Source organism: Bos indicus, chromosome 16, assembly GCF_029378745.1.
Source record: "Bos indicus isolate NIAB-ARS_2022 breed Sahiwal x Tharparkar chromosome 16, NIAB-ARS_B.indTharparkar_mat_pri_1.0, whole genome shotgun sequence".
Taxonomy (NCBI): domain Eukaryota; kingdom Metazoa; phylum Chordata; class Mammalia; order Artiodactyla; family Bovidae; genus Bos; species Bos indicus.
The window spans coordinates 4918460-4934501 of NC_091775.1; the positions used below are offsets into that span (position 1 = coordinate 4918460).

Genomic DNA, 16042 nt, shown 5'->3' on the forward strand with positions numbered 1-16042 from the left:
AATCTGATCCCTTTCCTAAAGTGCTCCCAATGCTCTTAGCATATTCCTAAATAACACATTAACATAATTCATTGATATGTTCATTCATTCAAATAAATATTGAATGTCTACTATAAATCCAGAACCTTATTAGGTGGTGAGAATACAATGGTAATATGAAAGAACTGCTCTCTGCCCTCGTGGACAAGCTATTTGGGGACACAAATATAAAATAAGCAAATAAAATGTAAATATGAATTAGAGTAATGCTTAATGTAGCTTATAGATACTGCAAATCACAGTGCTTGCTTCTAAAACTTGATTTCATGTTCCTCTTTCCCTGTTTACAACACTATGGCCAGACTGGTCTGGAAAATTTTTCATTTTCTCCAGTGTTTGCAAATGTTATAACCCCTGCTTGGAACAATGTTCTTACCCATCAACTGACTTAAGCTCCTGTTCATGCTTTTGGTTTTAGCTTAAATGTCACTTCCTCAGAAAGACTTTCCCAGATTAATCACTTCTAAATTAGATTCTCCTACTTCATTACTCTTATTTCATTTTTTTTTAACAGCAAAAACACTTTGTATTGGAGTATAGCCAATTAACAATGTTGTGATAGTTTCAGTGAACAGTGAAGGGACATAGCCATACATATACATGTTTACATTCTCTCCCAAACCCCACTGCCATCCAGGATGGCACATAACACTGAGCAGAGTTCCATGTGCTATACAATAGGTTTTTGTTGGTTATCCATTTTAAATATAGCAGTGTGTACATGACCTTCCCAAAGTCTTCAACTATCCCTTCCCCCTGGCAACCATGAGTTTGTTTTCTAAGTCCGTGAGTCTCCTTCTGTTTTGTAAGTAAGTTCATTTGTATAATTTCTTTTTAGATTCAACATATAAGGAATGTCATATGATATTTCTCTTTCTCTGTCTGGCTTACTTCACTCAGTATGATGCTCTCTAAGACTGCAAGGAGATCCAACCAGTCCATTCTGAAGGAGATCAGCCCTGGGATTTCTTTGGAAGGAATGATGCTAAAGCTGAAACTCTAGTACTTTGGCCACCTCATGCGAAGAGTTGACTCATTGGGAAAGACTCTGATGTTGGGAGGGATTGGGGGCAGGAGGAGAAGGGGACGACAGAGGATGAGATGTCTGGATGGCATCACTGACTCGATGGACATGAGTCTGAGTGAACTCTGGGAGTTGGTGATGGACAGGGAGGCCTGGTGTGCTGGGATTCATGGGGTCACAAAGAGTCGGACACCACTGAGCGACTGAACTGAACTGAACTGAGGTCCATCCATGTTGTTGGAAAATGGCCTCATTTCATTCTTTTTAATGGCTGAGTAATATTCCATTGTGTGTGTGTGTGTGTGTGTGTGTGTGTGTGTGTGTGTGTAAATATATATACTACATCTTCTCTATTCATTCCTCTGTCAATGGAGATTTAGGTTGTTTCCATGTCTTGGCCATTGTAAACAGTGCTGCAATGAACATTGGGGAGCATGTATCTTTTTGGGCCATATTTCTGTCTGAATATACACCCAGCAGTGGGATTGCAGGGTCATGGGGTAGCTCTATTTTTAGTTTTTTAGGGAACATCCATACTGTTCTCCATAGTGGTTGTACCAATTTACATTCACACCAACAGGGCAGAAGGGTTTCCATTTCTCCACACCCTCTTGAGCATTTGTCGTTAGTGGATTTTTTGATAGCCATTCTGACTGGTGTGAGGTGATATCTCATTATGGTTTTGATTTGCATTTCTCTAATAACTAGTGATTTTGAACATCTTTCCATGTGCCTATTGGCCATCTGTATGTCCTTTTGATGAAATGTCTTTTCTGGTCTTCTGCCCATTTCTTGAGTAGATTGTTCGTTTTGATGCTGCTGCTGCTGCTGCTAAGTCGCTTCAGTCGTGTCGACTCTGTGTGACCCCAGAGATGGTAGCCCACCAGGCTCCCCCGTCCCTGGGATTCTCCAGGCAAGAACACTGGAGTGGGTTGCCATTTCCTCATCCAATGCATGAAAGTGAAAAGTGAAAGTCAAGTCGCTCAGTCGTGTCCGACTCTTCACGACCCCATGGACCGCAGCCTACCAGGCTCCTCTGTCCATGGGATTTTCCAGGCAAGAGTAATGGAGTGGGGTGCCATTGCTATTAAGTGTCATAAAATGTAAATTTTGAAGAGTAATCCTTTATCACTCACATAATTTGCAAACATTTTCTCCCATTCTGTGGAGTTTTTGTTGTTGTTGTTTTGTTTATTGTTTCCTTTGCTGTGCAAAAACTTTTGAGTTTAAGTAGGTCCCATTTGTTTATTTTTGCTTTTACTTTCATTATTCTGGCAGATGGAATAAAAAAAGATTTTGCTGTGATTTATGTTAGAGATTGTTCTGCCTGTTTTCCTCTCAGAGAAAATTTTATAATGTCTGGTCTAATATTTAGGTCTTTAAACCATTTTGAGCTTATTTTGTGTATGGAGTTAAGGAATGATCTAATTTCATTCTTTTACATGTGGCTGTCCAGTTTTCCCAGCACAATTTTTTGAAGAGACTGCCTTTCCAACAAGGTATAGTCTTGCCTTCCTTGTCATAGATTAAGTGACTATAGGTGCATGGACTTATTTCTGGGTTTTCTATCCTGTTCCATTGATCTATATTTCTATTTTTGTGCCAGTACCATACTGTTTTGATGATTGTAGCTTTGTAGTATAGTCTGAAGACAGGGTGCCTGATTTCTCCAGTATCAGTTTTCTTTCCCAAGATTGCTTTGGATATTCAGGTCTTTTGTGTTTCCACACAAATTTTGAGATTTTTTTGTTCTGGTTCCATGAAAAATGCCATTGGTAATTTGACAGGGATTGTGTTAAATATGTAGGTTGCCTTGTGTACTATAGTCATTATGACAATATTGATTCTTCCAATCCATGAACATGGTATATCTTTCCATCTGTTTATGTCTTGTTTGATTTCTTTCAAAAGCATCTTATAGTTTTCAGAGTACAGGTCTATTGTCTCCTTCAGTCCAGTTCAGTTCAGTCACTCAGTCATTTACGACTCTTTGTGACCCCATGAACTGCAGCACGCCAGGCCTCCCTGTCCATCACCAACTCCCAGAGTTCACTCACGTCCATCGAGTCGGTGATGGCATCTGCCATCTCATCCTCTGTCGTCCCCTTCTCCTCCTGCCTCCAATCCCTCCCAGCATCAGGGTCTTTTCCAATGAGTCAACTCGTCGCATGAGGTGGCCAAAGTATTGGAGTTTCAGCTTTAGCATCAGTCTTTCCAAAGAACACCCAGGACTGATCTCCTTTAGAATGGACTGGTTGGATCTCTTTGCAGTCCAAGGGACTCTCAAGAGTCTTCTCCAACACCACAGTTCAAAAGCATCAATTCTTCTGAGCTCAGCTTTCTTCACAGTTCAAGTCTCACATCCATACATGACCACTGGAAAAACCATAGCCTTAACTAGACAGACCTTTGTTGGCAAAGTAATGTCTCTGCTTTTGAATATGCTATCTAGGTTGGTCATAACTTTCCTTCCAAGGAATAGCGTCTTTTAATTTCATGGCTGCAGTCACCATCTGAAGTGATTTTGGAGCTCCCCAAAATAAAGTCTGACACAGTTTCCTCTGTTTCCCCATCTATTTCCCATGAAGTCATGGGACCAGATGCCATGATCTTAGTTTCCTGAATATTGAGCTTTAAGCCAACTTTTTCACTCTCCTCTTTCACTTTCATCAAGAGGCTTTTTAGTTCCTCTTCACTTTCTGCCATAAGGGTGGTGTCATCTGCATATCTGAGGTGATTGATATTTCTCCTGGCAATCTTGATTTCAGCTTGTGCTTCCTCCAGCCCAGCGTTTCCCATGATGTACTCTGCATATAAGTTAAATAAGCAGGGTGGCAATATACAGCCTTGACGTACTCCTTTTCCTATTTGGAACCAGTCTGTTGTTTCAAGTCCAGTTCTAACTGTTGCTTCCTGACCTGCATACAGATTTCTCAAGAGGCTGGTCAAGTGGTCTGGTATTCCCATCTCTTTCAGAATTTTCCACAGTTTATTGTGATTCACACAGTCAAAGGCTTTGGCATAGTCAATAAAGCAGAAATAGATGTTTTTCGGGAACTCTCTTGCTTTTTCCATGATCCAGAAGATGATGGCAATTTGATCTCTGGTTCCTCTGCCTTTTCTAAAAACCAGCGTGAACATCTGCAAGTTCATGATTCACGTATTGCTGAAGCCTGGCTTGGAGAATTTTGAGCATTACTTTACTAGCGTGTGAGATGAGTGCAATTGTGTGGTAGTTTGAGCATTCTTTGGCATTGCCTTTCTTTGGGATTGGAATGAAAACTGACCTTTTCCAGTCCTGTGGCCACTGCTGAGTTTTCCAAATTTGCTGGCATATTGAGTGCAGCACTTTCACAGCATCATCTTTCAGGGTTTGGAATAGCTCAACTGGAATTCCATCACCTCCACTAGCTTTGTTCGTAGTGATGCTTTCTAAGGCCCACTTGACTTCACATTCTAGGATGTCTGGCTCTAGGTGAGTGATCACACCATCGTGATTATCTTGGTCGTGAAGATCTTTTTTTGTACAGTTCTTCTGTGTATTCTTGCCATCTCTTCTTAATATCTTCTGCTTCTGTTAGGTCCATACCATTTCTGTCCTTTATTGAGCCCATCTTTGCATGAACTGTTCCCTTGGTATCTCTAATTTTCTTGAAGAGATCTCTAGTCTTTCCCATTCTGTTGTTTTTCTCTATTTCTTTGCATTGATCGCTGAGGAAGGCTTACTTATCTCTCCTTGCTATTCTTTGGAACGCTGCATTCAGATGCTTATATCTTTCCTTTCCCCTTTGCTTTCTGCTTCTCTCCTTTTCACAGCTATTTGTAAGGCCTCCCCAGCCAGCCATTTTGCTTTTTTTGCATTTCTTTTCCATGGGGATGGTCTTGATCCCTGTCTCCTGTACAATGTCATGAACCTCCATCCATAGCTCATCAGGTACTCTTCTATCAGATCTAGTCCCTTAAATCTATTTCTCACTTCCACTGTATAATCATAAGGGATTTGACTTAGGTCATATCTGAATGCTCTAGTGGTTTCCCCTGCTTTCTTCAATTTAAGTCTGAATTTGGCAATAAGGTGTTTGTGATATGAGCCACAGTCAGCTCCTGGTCTTGTTTTTGCTGACTGTATAGAGCTTCTCCATCTTTGGCTGCAAAGAATTTAATCAATCTGATTTCAGTGTTGACCATCTGGTGATGTCCATGTGTAGAGTCTTCTCTTGTGTTGTTGGAAGTGGGTGTTTGCTATGACCAGTGCGTTATCTTGGCAAAACTCTATTAGCCTTTGCCCTGGTTCATTCCATATTCCAAGGCCAAATTTGCCTGTTACCCCAGGTGATTCTTGACTTCCTACGTTTGCATTCCAGTCCCCTATAATGAAAAGGACATCTTTTTTGGGTGTTAGTTCTATAAGGTGTTGTAGGTCTTCTTAGAACCATTCAACTTCAGCTTCTTCAGCATTACTGGTTGGGGCATAGGCTTGGATTACCATGATACTGAATGGTTTGCCTTGGAAACGAACAGAGATCATTCTGTTGTTTTTGAGATTGCATCCAAGTACTGCATTTCGGACTCTTTTGTTGACCATGATGGCTACTCCATTTCTTCTGAGGGATTCCTGCCTGCAGTAGTAGATATAATGGTCATCTGAGTTAAATTCACCCATTCCAGTCCATTTTAATTTGCTGATTCCTAGAATGTCAACGTTCACTCTTGCCATCTCCGTGTTTGACCACTTCCAATTTGCCGATTCATGGACTTAACATTCCAGGTTCCTATGCAATATTGCTCTTTACAGCATCGGACCTTGCTTCTATCACCAGTCACGTCCACAACTGGGTATTAATTTTGCTTTGGCTCCATCCCTTCATTCTTTCTGGAGTTATTTCTCTACTGATCTCCAGTAGCATATTGGGCACCTACTGACCTGGGGAGTTCCCCTTTCAGTATCCTATCATTTTGCCTTTTCAGAATGCTGACATTGATCGCTGAGGAAGGCTTTCTTATCTCTCCTTGCTATTCTTTGGAACTCTGCATTCAGATGCTTATATCTTTCCTCTTCTCCTTTGCTTTTCGCTTGTCTTCTTTTCACAGCTATTTGTAAGGCCTCCCCAGCCAGCCATTTTGCTTTTTTGCATTTCTTTTCCATGGGGATGGTCTTGATCCCTGTGTCCTGTACACAATGTCACGAATCTCCGTCCATAGTTCATCAGGCACTCTATCAGATCTAGTCCCTTATATCTATTTCTCACTTCCACTGTATAATCATAAGGGATTTAATTTAGGTCATACCTGAATGGTCTAGTGGTTTTCCCTACTTTCTTCAATTTAAGTCTGAATTTGGCAATAAGGTGCTCTTGATCTGAGCCACAGTCAGCTCCCGGTCTTGTTTTTGCTCACTGTATAGAGCTTCTCCATCTTTTTCTGCAAAGAATTTAATCAATCTGATTCAGTGTTGACCATCTGGTGATGTCCATGTGTAGAGTCTTCTCTTGTGTTGTTGAGAAACGCTGGGCTGGAAGAAGCAGAAGCTGGAATCAAAATTGCCGGGAGAAATATCAATAACCTCAGATATGCATATGACACCACCCTTATGGCAGAAAGTGAAGAGGAACTAAAAAGCCTCTTGATAAGAGTGAAAGAGAATGAAAAAGTTGGCTTAAAGCTCAACATTCAGAAAATGAAGATCATGGCGTCTGGTCCCATCACTTCATGGGAAATAGATGGGGAAACAGTGGAAACAGTGTCAGACTTTATTTTTGGGGGCTCCCAAATCACTTCAGATGGTGACTGCAGCCATGAAATTAAAAGATGCTTACTCCTTGGAAGGAAAGTTATGACCAACCTAGATAGCATATTGAAAAGCAGAGACATTACTTTGCCAACAAAGGCCCGTCTAGTCAAGGCTATGGTTTTTCCAGTGGTCATGTATGGATGTGAGAGTTGGACTGTGAAGAAAGCTGAGCACGGAAGAACTGATGCTTTTGAACTGTGGTGTTGGAGAAGACTCTTGAGAGTCCCTTGGACTGCAAGGAGATCCAACCAGTCCATTCTAAAGATCAGTCCTCGGTGTTCATTGGAAGGACTGATGCTAAAGCTGAAACTCCAGTACTTTGGCTACATCATGCGAAGAGTTGACTCACTGGAAAAGACTCTGATGCTGGGAGGGATTGGGGGCAGGAGGAGAAGGGGACGACAGAGGATGAAATGTTTGGATGGCATCACCAACTCGATGGACATGAGTTTGAGTGAACTCCGGAGTTGGTGATGGACAGGGAGGCGTGGTGTGCTGTGATTCATGGGGTCGCAGAGTCGGACACGACTGAGTGACTGAACTGAATGCCGACATTATCAAAGATTAAATAAGTTCTCCCCAAGAGATGCTGCAGTTTCCACATGGATCTAAGTTCACATAGAGCTCAGTCTGTTACAAATGAAAAGGAACATTCAGCCTTTCCCCAGATATTAAATTTGGAGCTGATTTATTAAGACTCCACCTACAGACTGAGATTTGGCAGATATTGGTACAGAAGTCAAAGCAGTGATAAATATGTAACTTGAGTGCAGCAGCTGTTCACTAGCCCTCTTTCCTCCCAAACCATGCTCAGACAACAATATTTTCACTTCATTTATTTCTTCAAAATAAGTCATTTCACACAGCATTTAGGTATTTAAAATCATACACCTCACAAATAAAATTAATGCATCTTAATGACAATGGTAAAATCACATAAGTTATATAAAACAAAATTAGGCATCTTTCAGGTAGTAGCAGTAGTGCATTAACTTTAAAAAATGCTGGCAAATCAACAAAATGTTTTTAAACCAAGGAAGCACTGTCCATCTTTATTAGCAAAAAATATTTTGTGTCAAGAGAAACAGAACTTTGTTCTATTTGTCCTTCTCTATTACTTTTCAAGTCATATTTTAAAGCTCTAAATTTGAGTTTTGTAGGTTTCTCATTGCTTCAGGAATTTCAACCTCTATTGCATTAATACAGGAAATATAGGACTACTGCCATTCTCTATTCCTTTTGACAAATTATATTTATTCTTTAAACTTAATACTTTTAAAGGAAAAACGTTACTTTTTGCTAAGGAAATTCTATTTCCTGTAAACAGTTTATGTGATAAATGGCACCAAGGTGAACTGGAAAACAAACAAGAATCAGGTGCCCTGGTCCTTTAAGTAACTTATGGGAGACAACTAACTACATATCCTATACCAGTCAGGCTCATGTAATCTGAGAGGAAATTGTAAACCTTTCTTAGGTTAACCTGTTTGCCTACAGTGTAACTAAATCATATTTTCACTATCCCCAAACTCTTTAGATGTAGGTATGCATTTTAAAAAACAAGTATAAAAAGGCATCATAGCAAAATGTTTATAGTCATGTTTTAATACTTTACTGACAAGCCTTTCTGTTATGGCCTTGCTATAGTCAATGCCAAGAAATGTGAACGGGTTAAGATGACACAAAGGCATTGCCTGAAACATTTTCTGAAAAGCATAATTCAAGAATAGGAATGCATTCATTTGAGAAGCTGTTGTGTTTATGTGGCACTTTATCTTCCTGCCCCTTTCTTCCTTTATTCTAAAGCAGCATGGGAGGGTTATTAATCTCCTCTAAATTCTACCAACCAAGACTTAAATCATCATTCCACAATCCAGTATCAATGTGATTTTTTCAAAGTCAAATATTTAAAGCACTGTAAACAAAATGCAAGCTAAGTTTTGGAGATGGAAAATTAAAGAAACTTTTTTCCCCAATCAGCGAAGTTTTATAATCTTTTTAAGTTGGATGAAATGTGCTAAATGTTAAATATCGTAACTCCTAGTAAGAAAACATCCTTAGTTAATAAACTAGCTTATTCAAATCAAGTGTTTCACTTTAGACTTAGTGATGTTGCTTATGTATGACTTTTAAGGCCTCTGACTCAAAAATCAGCTCAAAATCATAAGCCTGCTTAGAAACAAATGAAGGGTTTTAAGAATCTAACATTTTCAAAGTTGCAGTAGTCATCTTTGAGCTACAAGGACAAATTTGAATACTGCATTGTACAATGAATAAAGAACAATCACATTATAGAAATAAGTAACATTTTGAATGCTAGGGCACAGAGCATGCTCCTAATAGTTACTGAAACGGAGTTTTACTGTTAGAGAATTACCAGAATGTTGTACCATTGGATACACTATTCACTGATGGTAACTTTTAATTAAGAAGAGCTGATTGTTGGCAGCTCAAGAACTATATTTTAATGTCTGACAAGATCGTCAGAGAGGGCTAACCTGTAAACTTTTACTTCATATTTTTAAAGTGCTGCAAATAATAGATTTGTGTTCTCAATACATGAAAAAACATGAAAATCCTAATATTTGAAAGTTTAGGAAGGCCGCCTGACACATAAAGAGGAAAAAAAAAAAAAATCACTCTGCTGCTAATCTTATATATTCCCCATTCAATTTTTTTCACAAAAGACATAGAAAACTATGTTCAGCTAGAGGGGAACTTACAACATTCCTGTTTTAATGCCTATACAAGATAGAGTAAGCTGAACATGCAAATTAGGCATGGGCATTTACGGGAATGTATAAATATGTTCATTCATTCCTGATAAAGATTTCACTGGGACTTGAACTTCATGGAATAATCAAGTAGTATGTCAATATTAGTTTTTGCCAACAGGGTCAAGATGACCAGCCCCCAAACTTGCAAGGGTCTCACTTGACTGTGCCCATGATCCATTCATGAGAAACAAGAAATCAACCACGAACTACTAACAGTAGTTGTACCACACTGATATCTTCATATGGCTACCACATCACAAAATTCCCGAGACATTAATTTTAATTTCTGAAATCAATCTATCCAGAAGTGCATTCATAGCCCTACATCTAATCTTTAAATCCAAAGAAGAGTAAGGGAAAGAAGAGTTAAGGAAAGGAGGAGTAGGGGATAGGAAAGCACAATCTTGATTCATTTTGCTACTAATATAAATTAACCTCATTTTAACAACAAAAAAAAATTCTTGCAAGGCAGTCAAAACCTGAATGAATAGGAAGAAAGGTTTCGCTCTGCTCAAGTGCAAATGTAAGAAAAAGTTTCTTTTTATCTTGGTGCAATGTTTTAAATTTCTGCGTAACATAAGAATTTACTTATGTTAACTAACTTCAAGTATATAGTGTTAGGCGCTCAGTCATGTCTGACTGTGACCCCATGGGAGCCTGCCAGGCTCCTCTGTCCATGGGATTCTTCAGGCAAGAATACTGAAATGGGTTGCCATTCCCTTCTCCATTCAAGAGTATAAGTGCAATTAAAAAAAATCTTTTAACTTCTGTGAGGCTTACAAGCTTGAGTTCTGAGTAAGCACAAGTTTTGGTTTTTAATCCTCCACAATTAAAATGGTCTGCAAACAGTGCTTCATCTTGAATATCCCATGATCAGAACATTACTTAAAAAAGTCCTATTGCTGAATTTCAGCAGCTGATTAATTTTAAAAAGTCGTTACTGAGAGTGACCTATCAGTGTCCAACTGAGGAATGCACAACCTAGTTAACAGGTATAACAGAATAAGATCCCCTAAATAAATAGTTGACACTTGTTATAAAAGCTTAAATATGCAAACAAAAACACTTAAAATAAGCTTAATTTTATAAAATATCCAGTTCTATATCCCTCCACTTGTTAAAACTAAAATCAAATGTAGATAAAGTATACTTAATTTTAAAACAACAAAATTTATGTTCAGAAACATCAATATATGCCTGGTATATAATAAATTACTCAATAAATATTTGTTGGATGAATAAACTTCTCTAAAATTCCAGTAAGCAAGTATCAAGTTTGGCCCTTGAAATACTTAGGAAAGGAAGACAAGGTTTATGAATAATAATGCATAAAGCTCAACTGGATTGGTGTTACCCAGTGGTATACTCTTAACTTACAGCTTTAAATTTTTCTGGGGGAATGAAGAGATACAAAATCCTTTTAGACCAGATGACATACAGGTACAAAGAGATTTTCAGTCATATTCATTTGCACACATGACTGCCAAACATCGAATTTCACAAGCTCCAAGTGCTATTTTAAGGCTCAGTAAAATAGAAAATGAAACACTTTTCAGTTAAACTGACGATAATAACTTATAATGCCTAAAAGTCCTATTCACACAAAAGGTATTCAAGAAAGGTCATCTAACGATTTAAAGCATATTTTTTGAATTGCTCCTTAAAGATACTTTTCTCCTAAATTGTTTACATACTCCTTAATTTTATACGATCACTTCTACCAAGTAAAAGTGCTGAGTAAATCTCAATTCTGAAACATTTGCCAAGAAGACATGCTAAAAGAAATATAAGTGCTTTAAGGTATACCATTGGTTTTTTTTTTTTTTTTTTTGGTCACTCCATGAAGCTTGTGGGACTTCGTTCCCCAACAAGGGATTGAACCTGCACCCTTGGCAATGAAAGGGTAGAGTTCTAACCACTGGACTGCCAGGGAATTCCCATACCATTGGTTTTCTAAGTAAGATAATAGAAAACAAGACCAAGATAATAAAACTTCACAACATTAAGCCTCTTTACATTATGTAAGATAATGCATAACAGATTAAAATTTAGCATCCCTGATCTTCAGAAGAATTAAGAGGTAGAACACTTTTAACTGGAAGATCTCATAGTGAAGCTAAGTTTTAGAGGGTATGCCTCGTGGATTAGCCCACCAAGCAAATGGCTACACATCTAATACTAGTAAGAAGCAGGATTCTGAGAAGGTTGAATAAGGCAAAGATTTAAAAACTATCATATTTTGTAAGTCAAATTCATTCAATGTTATTATCCCAATTACTTTAAAACTCTTCAAAAGTCAAGGTAATAGATGGTAGATAAACAAAGTATTAATTTTCAGAAACATGAAATCATTTAAGAGTGGCTTGACAAGGCTAGCATGAAAACAAATACTGTTTAGGTAAGCAAAAGATCTCTCAAAACCAAATGAAAGCATGGTGTTATAATTTTAGACGAAAAGTTATTTTAGGAGTTGGAGGAAGTGCTCTTAACAAAAAGCTGAGGAAATCAAATCCCTCCAAATCTTTAGTTAAAAAGGCAAAAACTGATCACTCAAGTTTCAAGGAACTTCAATTAAAAAAAAAAAAAAATCCTGCTTAATTTTAACGTTTTATCCAACGCGACAGATGAGTAAATGAGTTGCATTAAAACATGAGGCCCACGGTCTTTTAAAGCTTCAGTAAGCTGCTCAGGCACCTCTTCCCTCATACATTCTCTTTTATAGACTAGAAATTCTTCACTGGGCACTATAAGTTCTTGTTTTTAGGTAATATTCTCAAGGAGTAGACTCATCTCTGTAAAAATTGCATGTTATCTACTTGTAACAACTGGTGAAGTACACATTTATAAAGTCTACCAAATTGCAATATGAAATCAGTTTCGACAATTCTGAGTATCTTCATTTGAGGAATCAATTCATAACATAGAAACGATTAACCCACTCAGAGTTTTTAAAAAGACCCAATTACTGGTGACACTGTGGATTATGTCCAGTGGCCTCACCTGAAGCCTTTCGCATTACCCCAAATAGGAAGTTGTTTTCTTCTACAAGTTAATGCTGCTGGGTGCTAGTTTATAATACTAATACTCAATCTTCAGGTCAGTGTCAGTAGGTGGCAAGGACCACCTATTCTGTCACCCAAGCAGAAAGAGGGCTGTATCACTGCTGTAGACACACATCTGTAAACTTGCACACTAATTTTAATCTTAACAAGGAATTCAGTGTCTTAGTGGTTTAAGGTTAAAAGGATGGTTCAAGCATTGTGTTCTTTTGTTCTTAAGGGTAACAAATAGCTTATTGGAAAACCCAGAGCCTTCTGGATCTGTGAGGTAGTAGGCTTCAATCCTCATCATGCATGGATCACACTTCTCCAAAGTTGGTATGGCCTGTCTCCTTGGCATGGTCCCTTGCTTCTGCTTGTCCAGTTAATCCCTTCTGACATACCATGCATCTCAGGGTGAAGCGGTTTACATCTGTAAACTGTCTCTTCTTTCTAGCTTCATCTGCTAATTCCAGTGCTTGCACAAGAACAATATCATCATAAGAGGAGAAAATAGTCAGAGGAGGGGTGTCTGGGTCAGGGAAGACAAGATGAAGTGGATCATAGTGGATGCCATCATAAATGAGAAGGACTCTTTTGGTATATCCTGCATCTTCCCCAAAACGATCAATTCGTACGGTCTGTGTATCCACTACACATATTTCACATTGGTAAAATTTAGACAAAATGGATATCTCAATAGCTCCGCCCCAAGTATCGTCCCTTTTGATCCAGTCACAGTACTCTTCATTTGTTTTTCCCAGTATTGCCTCACTATAGAAGTCTGGATCACTTGCTACAATTTGTGCTATGAAGCGTCTCATCTCAGGGGCGCAAGCTGGATTCAAGACTCCTCCTTCAACAACATAGTACACACTGGTAAAGAGACAGGAGTTGTCTGCTGGGACTGCCATCCTGGCAAGCACAGGCAAAGTTTCCCTGACGTAACTAGGAGCACCATATTTTGTAAATGCAGGTGACGTTTTGGGCCTATTTTGGTCTTCTTCAACGATCAGCATGTCACCTGTCAAAAACAAAACAAATTCAGAACTTCAGAGAAAGTATAGATGAAATTGGGTGTTCACTAAGCAAGTCTGTAAATTACAAACAGGAGGAGTTAAAGTATAAACTGGGGTTACTAGGGAGAATACAGCTTTGCAAACATGTGACTAGTAATAATTCTTGTTCCCTGAATCTTCATATAGATGAAAACGGAACAAAGAGAAAGACATTGTATTTCATTTAGTAAAGGGACCCGAGTTACACACTTTTATACCTACCTAAAAAGATAACATTTCAAGAACAAAATTTTCTTATCCTTGCTCTCTGCAGTTTAAAAGCACTTCCAAAAGGTGTTTACGAAAGACTCGGCCACTAGGGGGTGCTCTCGATCTGAAATATCATATCTACCCTGTTCAAGTGTTTACAGGATCCTTGAGACTACAGAGAAAAGCTTTTAAATACCAATATTGCTGTTCAAGTTTTAATACTGGACAGAAATAACTGCTTTTGTCTAGAACTTGAAAGCGCCTTCAGTGGATGTGTCAAAGCAAACTCTAAAATGAATACAATTGTCAGAGAAAGTATAAATGAAGGCGATTGTAAAAATTAACCAGGACAGCAAAAAAAAAAGTATCCTACATCCTTCAGACATACTGTCTTCTTTCAGTGATACAGGGAAAAAGAGCAATCAGGACAGAGAAAACATCGCATTTTAAAAATACTTCTGTGGACACAGAGGGAAACAAAATGAATGAGATGTTTTCAAGACAGACCAGAAAGCAGCCAGGAAAGAGGACTCCACGGCTTTTGAGCTTCTCACAGAGATCAGGCTCTCCCTGTCTCTTTCAAACTATATGTGAAGTCAAGGAGTTGCTGGACACTCGCCCTGGCCTCCGTCAGAATTCTCTGTTCTTTAATTTCTCCTATTCTCGTCCTCCAAACTGACACATAGACCTGGCCCTGACACCGTCTGTTCTCTTTTCTGCCCCTCTACGTCCTCCCAGGACCTCGCCTGGCCCAGCCTCGATTCCCGTACCTGACTGGATGGGCAAATCCTCCAGAATGGTATCCCCGTTGCTGAGATCCAGGCACTCGGGCGGGTATCCGACGAGGATTCGCTGACAGCCAGGGGAGATCCCAGTGATGGCGGCAATCTGGCCCTGGAGTTCCCGCACCCGGGTCCGGCTGGACAACCCCTGCAAAACATGGGTGCCCTCCTTGGCCTTGCAGCGGAGCCGCCACATAGCGTTGGTGCGGCCGCCCACAGGGCAGACACCGGCGGGGCCAGCTTTGGTCCCGGCAGCAGGCTGGCTAACGCCGCCGGGGCAACCAGCCGCCGGGTGGACTCCAAAATGGCCACCCTTTGCCGGTCCAAACATCGCGAGAAGTCGCTGGTTTTACGGTTCTCGCGATACTCTTCGGCTTCTGTTCTAGTACGCTCTTAAAGAGACAACTAACTCCTGCCACTTCCGCGTCAGGAGGCAAAGGATGAGGGTTTATCCGTATTCCGAAAGTACGACTGGTCTTGCTACCTGTAGAGCTAGTGAGGTACCCTCCGCGTCGGAAGCATATATGCTCAAGGGAAGAGGGTGGGGGAAGGAGTTCCTGAATCAAAGCCGTTGGAATGTAGCCTTGCACTTAGTTAGGAAATTATTAAATTGGGGCTTTCAAACTACGCCGGGAGAAACAAGAATCATAGTTCGGAATGCAGACGAATGCCAAGAATGGTCTGTGAGTCAAATAACCAGTTAAAGACAATTAAGTACTCGTGACTATAGACTCGGCTGCTGCAAACATTGACTCATTGAGGTTAAGGGGCCGAACGACTGGCCTTTCCATCTCCAAGAGACTGTAACTTGAAAAGTCCATTGGCCACATCAGAAAGCGCAGTATGAGGTCAGCATCTGGGCACAGGGCAATTGCTACCTGCAGGAGGTGGTGGCGGTATAAGGAGGAGGAATGAAGACCAACGTGTGTCATTCAGATTCCAGTTCAGGCCCTAGACATACACATACCAAAAGGACTCCATTCCTGCCTTCAAAATAGCAAAGTACTCACGTAATCAGGAGAGAGGGTGGGGTGTAAAGGACACATAACCACGGAATTTCATAGCAACGTGATAATGCTAGATTATGTGGCTTTTTCCAAACCTATATCCCGAGAACAAAGCACGGTGCCTCGCAAATAAGTGCTCAGTAAATACTTGCTGAATGTATAAAACGGAGCTGTATAGGCACAGAGAGGGCAGCTGGGAGCTGTAAAAAGTTTCAAAGAGGAGATACTATTTGAGTTGTTTTGAAGGATGAATTTAATCCCCAAGGTGAAAGAGGAATAAAAACATCTCTGAATTTACCTCTCTTCTAAGAAATAC

General features: G+C 39.7%; 1 protein-coding gene across 1 annotated transcript; it reads right to left on the bottom strand.

Moving 5' to 3' along the window:
* Nucleotides 1-7675: 7675 nt before the first annotated feature.
* YOD1 (YOD1 deubiquitinase) lies at nt 7676-15126 on the bottom strand. The gene is made up of 2 exons (XM_019976744.2): nt 14708-15126; nt 7676-13693 (listed from the first exon to the last, which is right to left on the bottom strand). Exons 1-2 carry the CDS (start codon nt 15048-15050, stop codon nt 12990-12992), a joined length of 1047 nt encoding a protein of 348 aa, XP_019832303.1. The 5' UTR covers nt 15051-15126; the 3' UTR covers nt 7676-12989.
* Between the last annotated feature and the right edge of the window lie 916 nt (nt 15127-16042).